Source organism: Scyliorhinus canicula, chromosome 5, assembly GCF_902713615.1.
Source record: "Scyliorhinus canicula chromosome 5, sScyCan1.1, whole genome shotgun sequence".
In the NCBI taxonomy this organism is placed as follows: domain Eukaryota; kingdom Metazoa; phylum Chordata; class Chondrichthyes; order Carcharhiniformes; family Scyliorhinidae; genus Scyliorhinus; species Scyliorhinus canicula.
The window spans coordinates 158868720-158887931 of NC_052150.1; the positions used below are offsets into that span (position 1 = coordinate 158868720).

Genomic DNA, 19212 nt, shown 5'->3' on the forward strand with positions numbered 1-19212 from the left:
ATTTATGGAGGAGACGGGAGCAGACCCGTGGCAGCGTACACGCCCTGGGGAGAAGGAGTTCCCGTTTTTCTTCGGTATACAAGACTTATTCGAAGATTGATTATTTTGAGTCGGACTCTTCTCGCTGGGGTGAGGAAGGCTGACTACTTGCCAGTGGTTATTTCAGATCATGCCATCACCATCAGTTCTTCGGCCCCAGGCCCACTGCCTGCCCTACCCAATGGGTGAGTTAAAGAAAATCCCCTTTCATGTTGCCCCCACCCCCGACAAACTGCCTGCTGACTCAAATAACATTGGGTGGACCTGGTCTTGGCGGTTGGTCGGGAGCGTCGTGGGGATGGCGGGTAGACAGAGGGCTGTTATTGGATTTGGGGTTCTGAGTGACGATTGAGGAACATACAGGAGTCTGTGGAACATAATGATAATGGGGAGGCTGCCCTCAATTTTGTGGGAGGATCTGAAGGTCGTGGTCAGGGGAGAGATCATCACATTTAAGGCACGTGTGGACGGGGAGGCGTGACAAAAACTGATGGGTGAGATTCCAGGGGTGGATTGTAGGTTTACGAGGGATGCATCCCCCGAGCCTTCGACATGCAGGGAAAAACTGTAAATGCAGTTTGACTTGTTGTCAACCGACAGGGCGGTGCGGCAATTGAGGTGGCTGAAAGGGGCGGTGCATGAGTATGGGGAAAAGGCCAGCCTCACTAATTGGAGGTGGCAGGAGGCAACCAGGGAGATTGTCCAGGTTAGGGATTTGGAGGCTGGGTTGGTCTCCGCCCCGGATAAGGTGAAGGGAGTGCTTCGAACCTTTTAAGAGAGGTTATATAGGTTGGAGCTGTCAGAGGACGAACGAGGAATGGCAGAGTTCCTGGAGGGGGGGGGTGGGGATTTTCCGTTTCCCATGGTGTGGGAGGATTCGTGGGAGGAGCTGGAGGCGCCATTCGGCATAGAGGAGATTAAGGCATCGTTGAAGCATATTGAAGCAGGGAAGGCACCAGGGTCAGGTGGGTTCTCGGTAGAATTTTGAAAGGTAAATCAAAAATAGGAGGCCATTCGACCCTTTGAGCCTGCTCCGTCATTCATCATGATCGTGGCTGATCATCAAGTTCAATAACCTGATCACGCCTTCCCCCATATCCCTTGATCCCTTTAGCCCCAAGAGCTATATCAAATTCCTTCTTAAAATCACACAACGTTTTGGCCTCAATTACTTTATGTGTTAGCAAATTCCACAGATTCCCCACTTTCTGGGTGAAAATATTTCTCCTCACCTCAGTCCGAAAAGGTTTACCCCTGATCCTGAAACTATTACCCCTAGTTCTGTAAGTTTTTGGATCAGTTAGGTCCGTTATTGCTGAACATGGTTAGGGACTCTTTGGTGCTTGGGGCAGCCGTCCATCTTACTGCTCCTGAAAAAGGATAAGGACCCCACAAATTGCCTGATCTCCCTGTTAAATGTAGATGCCAAGGTATTGGCATTAATGTTGGAGCCTTGTCGCCCAGAGGTAGTGAGGGAAGATCTGACGGGGTTCGTGAAGGAGTGGAAGTTGTCATCGAATGTGTGGAGAACGTGTGTTGAATGTGGTGCCCACCTCCGCGGCCGGGCCGATACTGGAGATAATTCTATCTTTAGACGCGGAGAAGCCATTTGACCGGGTGGAGTGGTGGTACCTTATTGCATGAAGAATCGTTTGGGTTTGGACATGAGTTTGTGTCGTGGATGCAGTTACTGTATGCAGCCCCATTTTCTAGCATTTGCACCAGCATCATGAGCCCGGGGGTATCGGTTGCATTGGGATATGAGGCAGGACGTCTCCCTTGTTGTTTACGTTGGCAATTGAGCCGTTGGCTACGCTTTGAGGGCCTCAAATGCATGGAGTGAGATCACTAGAGGTGGGGTGGAACATAGGGTGTCGTTATATGCAGATGATTTACTGCAGTACGTTATATACCCCGGGGTATCTATAGGGAATATTATGGATATTTTGCAGTGCTTCGGTGCCTTCTCTGGTTACAAGTTGAACATAGGGAAGAATGAGTATTTTCGATACATAGTGGTCCAGGTGGTGGTGGGTTGAGCACGCCTTCAGAGGCTGAATTATACGAGCGTAGTGGGTAGAGTTAAGGCAGACTTGCCGAGGTGAGCTAGTCTCGTTATTGTTGGCGGGCCAGGTTCAGTCGGTTAAGGTGAACACCTTGCAGAGATTTGTATTTTTATTTTAGTGTCTTACAGTGTTCCTTCCCAAGTTGTTTTTCTGAAAGGTTGAGCGGCTTACTTCTTGGTTATTTGGGTGGGTAAGGCCCCGAGGATTCAGAAGGAAGTCCTCCAGAAGAAAACACAGGGTCTAGCGCTGCAAAATTTGCAGGTCTCTGGGTTCAGATGGAGTCAGGGTTATGTAGGTGGACAGGTTTGGGGCATTGGTAACAGCGCCACTTCCATTCGCACCGGATGTGCTGGAGCTGTGGACAGGTGTGAGGGAGGATGTCCTGGCTTTCGCCTCTTGGTGGCGCGGAGGCGGATCCTGTTGGGCTACAGGTTGGCAACACCGGCGAGTGCTTGGGGATCTGATGGGAGTTTTTGCACCACGAGAAGGTCAAATATACTGAGGGGGTTGAATTGAAGGGCTCTACCGGAGGTGACCGCCGTTCATATTGTATTTCAGAGTTGGCCACTGGTGGCTGTTGGGGAAGAGGTGGGGGAATGAGTAAGTGGGGGGGGTCTCATTTTCTTTTTTTGTATTTCACAGGTTGGAAGGTTGTGTTGGGGATTTATTTGGAGTTTGTCTGTTTTGTAATTTTGTATAAAATGCTAAAGATTTAATAAAAACAGTTCCAAAAAAAAAGTGAATGCGAAACCTTGCTGCGTTATTCCTTGAGCTACTGTATTAAATACAAGTTTGAATTTCTTTAAAAAGTTATCTGCCTCCATGGAGATCATAACAGGATACACACCATCAAAATTGAGAGAACAAGTTGATAAAAAGATTATATTTTATAAATAGAGACAATATGGACAGCTTCGCTCCCATTTTTGCCAACAGGTTATTCTGTGGGTCCAGTGGTTGTATCCACTTTAAGGATATGGAGGCAGTTCAGACAGCATTTAGGCTGGGGTCTTTGTTGAAGTTGGCCCCTATTTGTACTAACCACCTGCTTGGCCATACCGGATGCCATGTTCAGGGTACGGGGAAGGAAGGGATTAGAGAGAATGAGACTTTTCTTTGGCAAGGCGATTCGCCAACTTAGAGGAATTAACAGGGTTGAACTCATTTAGGCAACTCCAGGTCCGGAATTCAGTGAAGAACACTTTCCCAGAGGCACCGCCAACATCTCTAATGGAGAGGATACTTTTACTTGCGGGGTCAGAGGAGATTAATAAGTCTGGAATCTATGGGCGGACCCTATCGGAAGAAGTAAACTCAGTGGATGGAGCAAATAGGAAGTGGAGGGAGGGGGGTCTGCCGTAGCTGACGAGGTGTGGAGTGAGATCTTTCGCAGGGTGAACTTCACTTCCTCATGTGTGAGGCTGGGCTTGATCCAGTTTAAGGTAGTGTTTAAGGAGAGGTTGAGTAGTTTTTCCACCTGGAGGTGGATGATAGGTATGAGAGGTGTTCCGGGGGCCCAGCCAACCACATGCACATGTTCTGGTCCTGCCCCAACCTTGTGTGCTTTTGGGTCTCCTTCTTCAGCACCATGTTGCCGATTTTCAATATCGAACTGGAGCCCTGTCCTTTTGTTGCCATATTTGGGTTGTCAAACCTGCCAGGGCTGTAGGGCTCCGTCCCAGAGGCAGATATCCTTCCCTTCATCTCGTTGATTGGCTGGAGGCAAGTCCTGCTGAGGTGGAAGTTCCCAGCCTCACCAAGTGCCCTGGCCTGTTAGGGGATGTAATGGAATTTTTATACCTAGAGAAGGTTATGTGCACGATGAGGGGATCAGTTGATGGGTTCTACTGGAGGTGGTGACCTATTATTACTTATTTCAGGGAACTAACCATCGTCAGTTGCTTTGGGGGGCGGGGATTGACAACTTTAATCAAAACAGATTAAAAAACGTAGAGACAATATAAAGACAGAGGTAATTCTAAACTTGAACAAATCATTGGGTAGGCTACAGTGAAACAGTGTGTTCAGTTTCACAAGCTTCAGGACATACAGCAAACACAGAAAAGATTTACTTTAATGACACCAGTTAAAAATGTCTTCAGTTTGGAAGACAGGTGAGAGACGTGTGGAAATCTTTTCAATCAAACAAAAAGTTAACAAGTGATCTGATAATTGCTCATAATTACAAAGGACATTAATAAGGTAAATAGATAAAAGTTATGGTCTGGCACATCCGTAACCACAGAGTATAAATTTGACCACTGAAAGAATTAAGGGAAAAGATGGGGGATTTTAAAAAAAATCCAGAGCATGGCAGATTCCTAGTATGCCACATCAAAAACAGCGTGGAAGCAAAATGTTCAATAGCAAATAGCTTTACAAAAAGAATCAAAGGATACTGGTCAATCTTCTGCAGTGTTACACTAAAACAGCCAAGATTAAATGTAGCCGACAGATGAAGTAGTGAAGAGAGAATATTTGGATTATGGGCTACAGATGCAATTCAAATTCCACAATAAAGTCTTTAAAAAACGTTTTTTAAAAAAAACAATACTTGGATTTTATGTTTTAAACAACAAAACTTGCAGTTATCTAGGATGCAGGAAACAGGGAGTTGAAACATAGGAGTTTCCCTGCAACATAGACTGAGGAGCTGAATGACTCAAAACTGAAATGAGACTGGATTACCACGAACAGGAGGATATAACGACAGTGTGAAGAGTTTACTTACTCAGTTTGCATTATAAATGTGACCACAGGAATTCGGAACAACAACATTTTTTACCAAAGTGTAACAAAATTGTGACACCACGATGAAAACATTACAACAGGACGCAAGGTTTTGTAGACAGGAAGTGGGTGCAGATTGAAGATTTTGAGGAAAGAATAAGGACAATGGACTGCTCAGTAAACTGCTCTTTCAGAAAGTGGCCACAGGCTTTATAGGTCAGAAAGTTACCTTTTGTGCTGTTGTAAATGTTGTAAAATAAAACAATCCGCTTACTTAATAACTCCTTCCAGGCTGGTGTTTTGCAAGGTTTGTATATCAGGTTGGCAATCACTAAACAGCAGCAGTAGTCTTTATGGACTATTTAAATTATTGACTTTATTTCACCTACCTCCTTTGAGAGCTCTGCTCAGTTGTTCCATCTTTTCTTTGGCAGTTTTCAGAAGACGTTGCTCTAACTAATAAATGACAAAAAGGGCCTATTTTTACTCGATTCAAAGTTGGCAGTTCTAAAATACAAGTATTCTTTCCATAACATACCTTATAACTATGCTCGTGATTTTTAAATCTTGTGTAGTAGTGCATAAATCTGTCAAGTTCCTGAAATTTCTTGTGCTTTTTCTCAGCCTGAAACAGAAAATATATTTCCTAACTTAAAAAATCTCAGGAATCGGTTCAGAAAATGTATACAATATCTACTGAAAGAGATTGAGATAAATTTTAAAAGAATTATTCAATATTAAATTCAAAGTTAGGAGAAATTAAGAAGTTAAAAGGACAAGCTAAAACATCAAATTTAAAAGAAAATAATAATTGAAAAGTTTAAGATTTTACCTATGATCCATTTTGGATTATGCACATTTATAAAAAGCATATTTAGTCTACCATACTATGTTGGAAAACTATCACAATGTTTCTCTCTTCCTCCATGAACCCCATCACCCCCTGTCCTTACTTTTTAAAAATAAATTTAGAGTACCCAATTATTTTTTGTTAAGGGGCAATTTAGCATGGCCAATTCACCTAACCAGCACATCTTTTTGGGTTGTGGGGGTGAGACCCACGCAGACACAGGGAGAATGTACAAACTCCACACTGACAGTAACCCGGGGCCAGGATTGAACCCGGGTCCTCAGCGCCATGAGGCAGCAGTGCTAACAACTGCGCCACCGTGCCACCCCCCACCCCTGTCCTTACTTAACACATGACTAAGCAATGACGAGTGAAGAAGTCTTGGAAGACGAGAACAAACCACAGAATCTAGAAGGAGACAATCACAATAAGAGGTATACTGAAACCATTAACGCATTCATTTTATTTCCCACTTAAATGCGCACCTCAGCTGTCATTTCCTTGGACTGTTCTTCAACCTGTTGGATGACTTCATATCGAGTGCATCTATAATAGCCTCCAGTGGATGAGCTGTGCTTTTTCCATTCTTCCAAACAAATCCAACAAAAATCATATTTGCACTGTGGAAAAAGACAGCAACCTTGGATTTTTCCTCATTCCACTCTTAAACATCAAATATTTCTGCAAACTTATCAAAGAAGCAATGCAACCATATGCATGAAAAAAAACAGGTACTTCATTAAATATACTGAATATTAAATTTAAATAATTCCTTATGAATGATAGTCAATGACTTTTCATGTACACCTGCCACAATATTACTTCTATAGGCTTTAATGCGGCATTACAAATTATCTTTTTAAAAAACCTCATGCATAACCCAAAAGCAAAAATACTGTGCACTTATTTATTAGGACTTCTGGCATCAACATTCAAGGTCCAGAATTTGGATGATGAACCAATAACGTGCAATGCTCTCTCAAAATTAAATGTAATTAAATACAATGAAAAATTATCAAGATAAATTTCAAAGCAAATTCACAGAAAAACTATGACAAACTGAAAGTTTTCAGTACAACTCATTCAGTATGGGTCTGCACTCAACCTATAAGCATTTCATGCTCTCCAAATGGTTCATATAATATGTTCAGTGACTGTGCTACCTTAGCTAGGGCCATCCCATCAATTCACGTGTCTGGATAAGTTAGTATAATTAAATGCAATATCCTATTCAGCAACACTGCTGCATGAACAGAGAGATGCCTAGCCAAGGTTATCACATGGTTGCGGATGATATCTTCCAAAAACTACTTGACAATGAAGTTGCTACATTTAATAAGGCACTAAATAGGTAATGGTCTACCTATTTGGCACACAAAGCCAATTTATTTATGGGAATCTGCAACTAAGTCCAAGGAAAAATATGTGATTCTGTGATATCAGGCAATATTATTTTGAGTAAAAACATGGAGTAGCTCTGGCAAAATGGGGAAACGAATGAAAAGGAAAATAAATAAAGTGAGCAGAAATATGTTTTGAAGTACCATAAATGAGGAGCTGAACATGACATCCAGTGTGGAAATGAAGAATTTGCTTATTTGTCTAATTGTGTTAACTATTTTTGTTATAAAAAGCCAATTTAAGGACTTGTGCTTGAAATGAAATATGTCCATCAATTTGTCAGACCAAATAGATAATCAGATAAAAATGTCACAATATACTCTGATATCCGCATAAACACAAAAGTGTTAACATAATAATAATATTTGTTATTGTCACAAGTAGGCTTACATTAACACTGCAATGAAGTTACTGTGAAAATCCCCTGGTCGCCCCACTCCTGCGCCTGTTCAGGTACACCGAGGAAGAATTCAGAATGTCCAATTCACCTAACAAGCACGTCTTTCGGGACTTTTTCCCAACATTTGCCCAACATTCATGGAGTGAAACATTGCTTAGATTGAGCAGAGCAATTTCTTTGTGTCATTTTACATTGCTTACCTTGGCACATTGCATGTGATTGCAGCCCTCATTCTTTTGAATTGGAGATTTGCAGTTGGCGCATGGTTTAGAGTTAGACAACAACCATAGACAGTTGGCAGCATCTTCAAATGCTTCATTTACACCAGCAACTATTACCACAACAGAATATAGTTTGCAAAACAAAAGAAGTAATTATCAACTTTGATTACTACCACTAACCACTTGGAACATTGCAGAAAGTTATGTTACATATATTGCCTATATTTTAGGCCATTACAACATGAAGTACACAAGCTCTGTTTCCTAATCTTAATTATGCTGCCATGGGAAAGTGTCAGTGAGGACTCAAAAATAATTAAGATTCAAATTCATCCAGGCTACTGTCATGCGTTTGCAGAGTTTAAAATATTGACAGATGATCAACTGCAGGTTGGCTATCATAAATGTGAATTTCCAAACCAATCAGCTGGATAAAACAAAAAACAGCATTTTGCTTTTCATAAACCTGGGCACCAAATCCCAAAAAACGGAAACAAAGTTGAATTTGTACAAAGCATTATTTAGGTCCCACTGTGTTGTATGACCACCCCCATTGTGATAAGGGCATTACAGCCATAGTGCATAGTTCACATTTTAAGGGATGGTGCCAGGAATGTAAAGCCAGAAGAGAAGATTTAAAATACTCGGGAGTATTTTCAGTCAAAGAGAAGATGAAGGAGGAAATTCAACAGGTGTTTAAACATACGAAGCATTTTGATAGAATATATCTGTGGGAGGTGGCGAGACAAATTTTCTCTTAAACATTTTGTCATAAAGTGCATTCTTGCACCCCGCCACACCACCCACTCACCCACCGAGTGGAAGTAACCAAAGCACAATGCAATAAACAACAAAAGAAGAAACTTTAATGTGGAAGCAATTGGGGGCCCAACAAAAGCATGGACTGGGTCGAGGAAGGGGAGAGATAGAGAGGCATATGGTGAAATGTTAACATTTCAGCAATGTATCTAACTACAGAAATGTTGAAGTATCTACAAAGAATCAGAAAAGAATATGAAGCAACAATCTTACGTTCTTCTGGTTTCATTTCTGTAATTTTCTGTAGCCACTTTTTCCACGTTTGACAATCACAGGGTTCGTGGGCTTCTCCCAGACACTCCCTATGGGTAATAATAAATTAACATCCTAAAATATGTCAGTTAATATACTCATGTATAAAATATTTGTAGTTACAAATCCATTTGGATCTAAAGATTTAGGATGTTGGTAGCCCAGTGCTGCAGAGTTGCATTATGGCAGTGCACCAAGTAATAGAATGAAGCGTCCTTTGCATCAATATTTCAGGCGGATTCTGATCTAAGTTAGGGTACTGGAAGGAACCACTGAGTGGAGGGGAGATAGTCAAGAAACAAGAAATGCAGTACTGGTTTAAAGTTAGCAGCTGGGTTTGTATATTTGATCTGAGATGTCATTTGCCTACCTTTTCTGCAGGAGAATAGAGAGCATAGGGCATATACAGGTAGCAAACTGTGAGAAGGGAAAGAGAGATTTACAGTGCAGAGCAGGTAAAGTGCATTACCCAGAGGTATTTTGCACAAATTTTCCCTCTATTTGCCTTTTTATACTCTTTATTTTAACCAATTAGTCAAAATTATTAACCGATGAAGATGTGGCATTTCGAGGCCATTAACAATGCTCCTCTACGGCTGCTAGGAGGAGGAAAGAAATACTATGACATTCACCTCTTAAATCTTTCCCCCTGTATTGGAAATGCCACTGCCTCCAATTGGTGGCTTAATGGAACGCAGATTGGAAATGGAGTAGAACCGTTTCTCTCTCTGGGATACTGTTATTCAGAAGTATGGAATAGCTACACTGCATAAAGTTGATTAAGCACATTCACTGCTCTCTGCAGCAGGGATTCCTAAACAAATCAATTACAAATTAATTGAAGTATCAAAAAGAGAAAGGGCAACAAGGTGGCACAGTGGTTAGCACGGCTGCCTCACGGTGCCGAGGTCCCAGGTTCGACCTCGGCTCTGGGTCACTGTCTGTGTGGAGTTTGCATATTCTCCTTGTGTTTGCGTGGGTTTAGTCCCCACAACCCAAAAGATGTGCAGGGTAGGTGGATTGGTCACGCTAAATCGCCCCTTAATTGGAAAAAACTGAATTGGGTACTCTAAATTTATAAAAAAGAAAAAATTTATCAAAAAGTGTCAAAATCTAATTCCAAAGAATAAAAATTATATACATTAGTAGTCTCTCCTGCATACTGAGACGAATGCATAGTCTCAAGTGATACGAAGACATTGGGTGCTGTTATAAAGTTTTATAAGATTATTACATTATACAACTGTAGCTTTAAATTCAGGGTAAATGAAGGGGATCATGTGACCTGTTCTGCTGTCTGCCTGACAGGAGCTTAGATGATTGATTGTTAGAGATCAAGGAAAAGTTCAAGATAATTTTAATGTGAAGGTGAAAACTATTTACACATAGAAATAATGGCTGCAGTCTCGGAGTTCACAATAAGTAGATTCAGAGTCTATCAAAGCACCAGAAAGGTATGAAGGTACCAGGTTGTAAACTATTGTGCTGTAAACTGACCATTTACTTCAAAAATGAAAGACAGTTAGGTTCTCAAGGAGCTCATTAGGATTTCTACCTAGATACAAGGTTAATGTGCTTCAGATTGCCAAATGGAAAAGGGTAGACAAAGCCATTTTTGAGATCAGGTTCCAAGCTTCCCACAAATGAAGCAGTATGTCAGACAGTAGTCTGTGTGCAGCAGAGAGCTGGATATGGGAGGGAGATGGTTTCTAGTTGAAGAGACACAACTGCAGCCTTCGAGAGTTTCTTTTTTCTTTAAATTTAAGAGTACCCAATTCATTTTTTCCAATTAAGGGACAATTTGGCATGGCCAATCCATCTACCCTGCACATCTTTGGGTTGTGGGGATGAAATCCACGCAGACATGGGGAGAATGTGCAAACTCCACACGGACAGTGACCCAGAGCCGGGATCGAACTTGGGACCTCAGCGCCGCGAGGCAGCAATGCTAATCACTGTGCCACCGTGCTGCCGGGGGAAGAATGATCAGAACAGCCTTAACTGCTTTTGGGGAACTTAAGACACACTCTGAAAAATAAGGACAGCCTAGAGAGAGTCACTCAAAGTTACTATTTGGCAAAACGGGAACCCATAGGAAGCAACTGCAGATGGCTTGCTAAAAGGCGTGTATTTCTGGGGAGAATATGATGCGAGTTAAGTACAAAAGATGAACATTCCTTTTTGTAGCTTAATTTCTTTTTGTAGGCAACTTATACTTTAGCGTTCAGTCAGTAGGGCTTTTAGGCATTTGTTACAAGTCTTAAAATGTGAAATCTTGCCAAAACATTCTTTCAGCAAGCAACTGGAAGTTCAAATGTCAGAGGCTTTTCACAGTAACTTCATTTGAAGCCTACTTGTGACAATAAGCGATTTTCATTTTTCATTTCATCAGTCTCTATTATGGTGATCGTACCAATGTGCAGTGAATTCCGATTTCCACTACAGGACTTGAGCACAAAAAACAATTCTGACACTCCAGTGCAGTACTGAGGGAGCACTGTACCAGAGGAAGTGTCTTCTTATGGATGAGATGTTGAGCTGGGATCTTATCGGTCTCATTGGGTGTCTGTAAAAGATCCTATGGGACTATTGAAAAAAAATGCAGGGGAGTTATCCCTAGGAGCAGGGAGAGGCGCTTTGAGGATGAGGATGGAGGCAGGCTCTTGCAAGGGGTCGAGTTTGCCCCAGGGAAGTTCTTGGGGAGTCCTGTGGTGGTGGCCACAATGAAAATATGGAGGCAATTTCAGCAGCACTTTAGTTTGGGGGAATGGTCAAAGTTGATGCCGATCCGAGGGAACCATGGATTTGAGCCCAGGAGGATAGATATGAGGTTTCGGGGATGGGGGGAAGTGAGGGGTGATGGAAATAAAGAACTTGTTTTTGGAAGGGCAGTTTGCAAGTTTGGAGGATTTGGAAGAGAAGTTTGGGTCCCACATGGGAAGGGTTTCAGGTTCATACAGGTGCAAGATTTTGCGAATAAGGTTTTCCTGACCTTTCCGGTAGCACCATCCTCCTCATCGTTGGAGAGTGTGTTGTCAGTAATGGGGTTGGGGTCATCTGGGCGATCTATGGGAGAAGTTTGGAAGAAGGTAAGGCATCTTTGGAGGGTGTGAAGGCCAGGTGGAAGGAGGAGCCGTGGATGGCGCTGGAGGAGGGGTTGTGGTGTGAGGCGCTGTGGAGGATGACAGCCTCAACCTCGTGCGTGAGGCTGGGGCTAATACAGTTAAAGGTAGTACATAGAGCGGACCTGACAAAGTCGAGGATGAGCCGGCTGTTTGAGGGGATGGAGGATATTTGTGAGCTGTGTGGGAGGGACCCAGAGACTCACATACACATATTTGGGTCCCGTCTGAAGTTGGAGAAATTTTGCAGATCGTTCTTCAGCACCATGTCGGCGATCTTGCATGTGGGCTTAGAGCCCAGTCCCCTGGGGACCATATTCGGGGTGTCAGGCTTGCCGGAGTTGTAGACGGGAGCGGGGTCAGATGTTTTAGCCTTTGCTTCATTGATCGCTCGCAGGCGGGTTCTGTTGGGGTGGAAGTCAGCTTCTCCACCCTGTGCCTTGGTGTGGCTGTGGGATTTAATGGAGTTCGCGCACCTCAGGCAGGAGCCACCAAATGTGCGACCACTCATTCCATGGCTGCCACCGGAAGTCATATTGACATTAATTTATTAACAATGTTTTTTTTTTAAATTTAGAGTACCCAATTCATTTTTTCCAATTAAGGGGCAATTTAGCATGGCCGATCCACCTACCCTGTGCATCTTTGGGTTGTGGGGGCGAAACCCACGCAAACACAGGGAGAATGTGCAAACTCCACACAGACAGTGGCCCAGAGCCGGGATCGAACCTCAGCGCCGTGAGGCAGCAGGGCTAACCCACTGTGCTGCCCTGCTTTATTAACAATGATAAAGGAAACAATGATAAGCAAGTCCCCTAATATATTCCCTTAATTGTGCAGTGGATATAAATGAATTAATTTTAAATAGAAAAGAGTACTTATGTGACAGAATTCCACAGGCCTGAAACAAAAACAGAAAATACAGGATAATCTCAGCAGGCCTGTCAGCATCTGTGGAGAGAGAAGGGAGCTAACGCTTCGAGTCTGGATGACTCTTTTGTCAAAGCATCACAATTTCTCGGCAGAACAGGTGTAGGAGCTGAAATGCAAAAGTGAGTTACAACAGCATCCTCACTGGCAGCAAAGTGTAATTACAGCATTAAAACCTTACACAAGTGTTAGAACTGCGTATATTTCAATTTTGTGGGAACAGTTCGAAACAGGAAGAAGGAATTTGTAACTAGGATGCAAGGTTTCGTAGACAGCAAGCATGTGCAGACTTAACATTCTTAATTAATTCCAGATAAATTTTCACGTTGTACTATCATTATTTGCAGCATGGCTGACAGGCTGAGCAGCAGAGCCCTGGGGGAAAATGAGACAGCAGGTGCACCACAGCATGAAGGGGCTGAGTAGAGCACAGATAATCAGAAAACAATTATGGCTATGTTGTGCATTTTTAAAAAGAGTCAGTCAATACTCCAGGTCTAATTGGCCAATGTTCATAATTGATAGGAAATATGATAATAGCAGCAAAAAGCTCAGAATTCCATGCATTAAATAGAATTTGATCTTTTTACTGGCTGGAAATCAATACGACTACCATACTACTTGGTCTGTAATAAGCAATCAACCCTGAACATGCATGAAGAGACAGTCAGGATGGAAGACTCATTCCAAGGTTAAAGGAATGGTCGATAGAGTTCAGAGATCAGATTAATTGAAGGTACATTATATACTTAGCCGATTATTTCGTAACATCCAAATTGGTACCCAAGATATAGCACCATCTGCTATTTTCCCCAAATCCCTGACAACAGAAAAGCATGTCTACGAAGCAGCTGAATAATTAGGAAATTCTGAAATCCAAATTTCTGTGCACTAACCAACAGAAGAGGTGTCCTTTTCCACAATCCACCGCTGGTGCACTGAGCAGAGGGAAACTCAGCTGATCCATTGTAGAACCTGATCTTTGACAGGTCAGTCTTACTGCCCTTTCACAGCCAGGAGTGGGACACCATCTGATAACAGGATTATTTTCCACAAATGCCTAAAAACAAAAAGATTATACCATATTGAATCCTGACCAGTACAAATATTAAACACCTCGGAAAAGAAAAGTGGGTTCAGTGGCTTCTTGTTTCTGGGAGCTAGACCCGAATCTAGCCTAGAATGAAGCATACCTGAAGCCTTCAAAGTGAAATATTCAGATCTATTTTGTCAGTTTGTTTACAACAAGGGGTTTTGCAAAACATTTATTCAAATTAAATCTTCACCTATTTCGGAAAATTTTCGTATTACTGCATTTTTATCGATGTTGACTTGCCTCCGTCAAACAGAAGAGGGTTGAACTTTGGGCCTTCTTTTTTGTACATCCCAGTTACGTTACTCACTTTAAAAAAAGCATTAAGCTCTCAGAGGAATTGTACGGTTCTATTTTAGTTTTGTTTTACTTCCCTTTAAAGTGAAGGTCATTACTTGTGTGGTATTTAACATTTATATTATTGCGATAGAAGTAAGACATGTTTTACAAAGTCAATGATTAGAAGTATTTTGCAATATTGCAATTTTTATTGCTTAAGTGGACGCTATCTTTTGAATGGCAGTAGAGCATTTTCTGACAACAAGGTGCTACAAAATGTTGACCACAGCACCATTAGAACGTGCTTTAACTTTATCTCACCAGCCATGGAATGACAGGTTACTGCTCTATATTTTATTGACAACATCAGGGTGACAATTATACTGAATGATACTGAAGTCCAAACAGGTGCTTGCCCAGTGTTGCAACTCAGGATGGAACTGAACCAACGTATCAGGACGGACCCTGTTTAATCCCCTGGTCTTTGCTGTTGTCTAATTGCAGTTCTCCTACTTATGGATTTGTTAAAGGAAGGTGTTGCTTCACAAATGTGATTGAATTTGTTGAGGAAGTGACAAGAAAGGTTGATGAAGTAGTGCAGTGGATTTTGTATACATGGATTTTAGCAAGGTGCTTGACAAGGTCCTACATGGCAGATTGATCAAAAAATAAAAGCCCATGGGATATAGGACAATGTGGCAAACTGGATAAAAAGTTGGCTTAGTAACAGGAAACAAAGGGTAATGATCAATGGATGCCCTTGCAAATGCAAAGTCATTTCAAGTGGTCTTCCACAGGGCGAGGTGTGGGGACCCTTTCTGTTTGTGTTATATATCAACGATTTGGACGGTAACGTAAAGGTACGATTGGGAAATTTGCAGACGACATAAATATTGGCCGAATGGTCTAGCTATATTCTTCAAAATGATATAGATTGGTGAAGTGGACGATAAAATGACAGAGAATTTAACAGAGAAGTGTGAAGTCATGCATTTAGGGAGGTCAAACAGTTATAGGGAGTACACAATAAATGGGAATATACTAAGAGGGATAGATGAAGTAAGAGATCTTTGAGTACAAGTACACGGATCACTCAAGTTAGCAGTTCACGTTTACAGGGTTGTAAAGAAAGCGTATGGAATGCTCTCCTTCATTGGCAGAGCCGAATATAAAAGTAAGGATAGAATGTTGGAATTGTATAAAACACTGGTGTGGCCACAACTGTAGTAGTGTCTGCAATTCTGATCACCACATTACAGGAAGGATGTAATTGCTCTGGAGAGAATGCAGAAGAGGTTTACAAGAATGTTGCTAGGGCTAGGAAAGTGTAGTCACAACAAAAGATTGGATAGATTGCAGTGAAATGCCTTGGAACAAAGAAGACTGAGGAGTGACTTAATTGAGGTGTACAAAATGATGAGGGGAAGAGATAGAATGGACAGGATGAAATTTCTTCCCTTGGTAGAGAATTCTAGAACCAGGGGACATAGATTCAAGATAAGTGGCAGAAGGTGTAGTGGAGACATTTGGAAGAACCTTTTTATGCAGAGGGTAGTGGGAGTCTAGAATCCGCTGCCCAAGATGGTGATGGAGGCAGAGACCCGAAGTAACTGAGTCATGAAGAGCAGAAGCTTGGAGGTTTGATTCTTAGTATCCATTCTCAACAGGTGTCACGAGGTTACTACAGTTGATCTTAGCATACCCGAGGTAGGAAAGTGATAATGAATATATAAAGATGTAAAACCATTTCATTCTCTAGCTTATCTTTCCATAGGTACCTGCAGTGTTTAGCACTCATTCTCCTCCTCTCCCCATTAACCCAGGATGCAATTGACTCCTGAATTAATCCAGAATTTGGCTTCACTATCACTTTAATTTTTATAACCATGACTACTTGCCCTGTAATTGCAACTGGAAACGGAACAACCCTTTCCTGCCAATTTAGTGTCTTGGTAAGTGGACAATGTTAATGCCCTGACATTTTAACATTTACATGCTGTGTAACCAAAAGCATGAATACTAAATTAAGTAGTGAAGTACATTTTCAATGTGGCTACTGGTTCCAGAGCTTACCTTAATGTCAAACTGCAAGTAACGTTTGTCCATCTCTCTGGAAACCAAGTTTTCTATGATATCTACAGGAACTAGCTGAAAGCAGTCAAAGGCGGGACAGATTATATTGTGGGCTTCTCCCTCTTGAATCTTGATATTCAAAAACCTGCAAAAAGCATGAACTATTACTGTAAATACTGGGAAAGTGAACTGGGTGTTGACATTTAATCACTAGACTTGAAAACAACAAAATCATAAATTTCACAGATTTTGCAATCAGTGATAATTTTCACCAGCTGTTCATTACAGTTCGACAGCCTTTCTATGGGTTTTGTACTGAAACTGATTTTAAGTAAGAATCCATTTCAACACGTACATATGGAAAGGGTCACTTTTAATTAAAGCATTAAACTGAAAATCCTTCAAATTACACTTTGCAGTAACTGTCAATGTCATTCATAAGACATTTTGCAGTCAGGATGAATTACCTTAAATGTACCTGGCAGTGTTTAGCCAGCATGGTCAACAAAAATTAAAATTTCAGTCAGTGAAGATTTAAATTCATCTCTCAGACTGGAAGTTTTGTACTCAAAGAGACAGTTCCTCATTCTTAAACTACAGTTTCAGCTTGGATAAAATCAAAGGCCCAAATATCCCAGTATCTGAATCGGAAATGGGAATTAAGTTGGGAGACGTGTCATGACCTCCCCAAAGTTCTAATGCGCAGACATGCGCTGAAATTGCCTTGGAAGTTGTAACCTTCCAACGGCTGATTTACATTGCCTGGGAACCTCTGCGAAAATCTCCAACATTGGGACCTGTGTCAGGGGCTTGGGCCAGATATGCAGTACTTATCTGCATATTTACCCTGGAAATGTTATGCTGGTTAATACGTGGTCTAACTCAGAGCACCATAATCAACATCATCACACCAATCATTCCCCTGAGCCAAGCACACTAGTCACCAGTACCACCACCTTCCCTCCACTCCACCCTCCTAACCTACTGAAAGATTTGGACTGAAAAATACAGCAACTATTGCCATGAAAAGAGGGCACATCCTGTCTTTGCCTGTTTTTCTTCCGTCCTGCAATCTTCCACAGGGATGAATGTACTGACTTTTCGTTGCTTCAGCTGGAATTGGAAGTCCTGACTGAAAAGTCACCAACGGGTTGGGTCGCAGAAATCTTCATGGGCAGCATCAATGCGTGCAGCATCGATGCTGACCAGAAGATCTGGGCCAAAAATGGTTTGTGATCAATGTTGATGCGTCCTTTTAGCATTTAAACACATTCAAGTGTTGGAACTTTCTAGTTAATTTCTAGATTGAGAAAAAACTCAAACAAAATTGAAACTTAAATCCACGCAAGATATCTAGCGTAATAACTTCTCTTCCCACTCTGACAGCATCAGCTCAGGAGTCCCTTAAAGATGCATCCTTGTACTTTTCCTTAACTAAATGCTGCCCATGGCAGTAACATCTGTAAATTTACTTGTATGCTATTACACCCAGTTCTGCGAAAGGTTGCTAAGGTCTTTTAACTAAGCTGTCAGTTTGCCTGTCCTATCCAACCTTGGGTAATTTTCAACTCTAGTTAAACATTGGGAGGACTGAAGCTGTCATCTTTGGACGCTGGCACAAAATTTCTTTGAATACCTCCATGGCACCCCTCCCTTTCTCTGCAATTTCCTCTCTGCACGAGGACCCCCCTGAAATTCTGCAGTGCAATCCATTCTGAATTCAACGTTTTGCCTCATCGCCGATTTTTGTGCCTTCAGCTCATAAAGTTCCACTTTCTGAAGTTATTTACTCAATCTATCTGCCTCTTCACTTCCTTCTTTATGACCTTCAAGAACAAGGGTGGGCAAACTTCAGCCTGTCGGCCATATCTGACCCATGGGACATTTTCATCCAGCCTTCGAACTGTCTTGTCTTGCATCTTGAAAATTAAAGTCCACCATTCTAGTCTCTCCCAGACATAAACTACAATTCCAGTGGGGGCCTAAGCACTAAGCATAACTACTGAGGAGGAAGCAGGATTTCCTTCCTGCACTTGCTATCCCAGAATTTCCCAATGCTTTCTCCCCAATGTGGTTGCAACTCTGCTTGTGTCGCTGGGCCTTATCCAATGGCGGGTCTTCAAAAGGCCAGTGGGGTTTTGGCGGGATTTTTGAGACAACATCAGCTTGGTGGTTGTCTGAAAATAACTTTTTACTATTCTAAGTGAGATTTATAATTAAATTAAATTTGGAGAATGGTGGAGGGCGAAGTGGACTTGGACAGGAAACGCCAGTGCAGAAGAAAGATGTGAGCATTGCTGTTAAACAACACATCTGCGGGGCAGCATGGTGGCACAGTGGTTCGCACTGCTGCCTCACGGCGCCGAGGTCTCAGGTTCGATCCCGGCTCTGGGTCACTGTCCATGTGGAGTTTGCACATTCTCCCTGTGTTTGCGTGGGTTTCACCCCACAACCCAAAGATGTGCAGGGTAGGTGGATTGGCCACGTTAAATTGCCCCATAATTGGAAAAATGAATTGGGTACTCTAAATTTATAAAATAAAAACAACACATCCGCTGGAGATATTCCTGACTATGTTATTCTGTCTACTACAAATTGTTATTATTATTATAATATGTAGCTTTGCTCGTTTTCAGCAAGGAGTTGCTGACAGTCCTATTTTGCAGCAACCCGTTGCTAACTTTCGGAGTCGAGTTGCTGAACCTCTTGCATTGCCTGGAAGTCATCAGTAATTCCCCTGCAATGATGTCCGAGAAAGCCAAATTTGGATGTTTAAAAATTAGAATTTCAGTTTTACTTTCTTTTGAACATTTTTGTTTATATGTGTTCATGATATTAATAGAGGACAAGGATGTTGGAGGCAGTGCATTGTTCTGGAGTATTGTTTTAACTTTGTTTATTTTGAAATAAAATTGTGTTGCCCATGTTTGAACATTG

General features: G+C 41.9%; 1 protein-coding gene across 6 annotated transcripts in view; it reads right to left on the reverse strand.

Annotated features, from left to right (window-relative positions):
- The window catches only part of ankib1a (ankyrin repeat and IBR domain containing 1a), a 111117-nt gene that overhangs the window by 41171 nt on the left and 50734 nt on the right, over positions 1-19212 (reverse strand). For all 6 annotated transcript variants that reach the window (XM_038797910.1, XM_038797908.1, XM_038797909.1 and 3 more), the window contains exons 8-14: positions 16276-16420; positions 13727-13890; positions 8740-8828; positions 7687-7817; positions 6171-6305; positions 5374-5460; positions 5225-5291 (exon numbers count right to left, since the gene is read on the reverse strand). In XM_038797910.1, coding sequence (XP_038653838.1) covers positions 5225-5291; positions 5374-5460; positions 6171-6305; positions 7687-7817; positions 8740-8828; positions 13727-13890; positions 16276-16420 — 818 coding nt within the window. The remainder of the gene's footprint in view (positions 1-5224; positions 5292-5373; positions 5461-6170; positions 6306-7686; positions 7818-8739; positions 8829-13726; positions 13891-16275; positions 16421-19212) is intronic.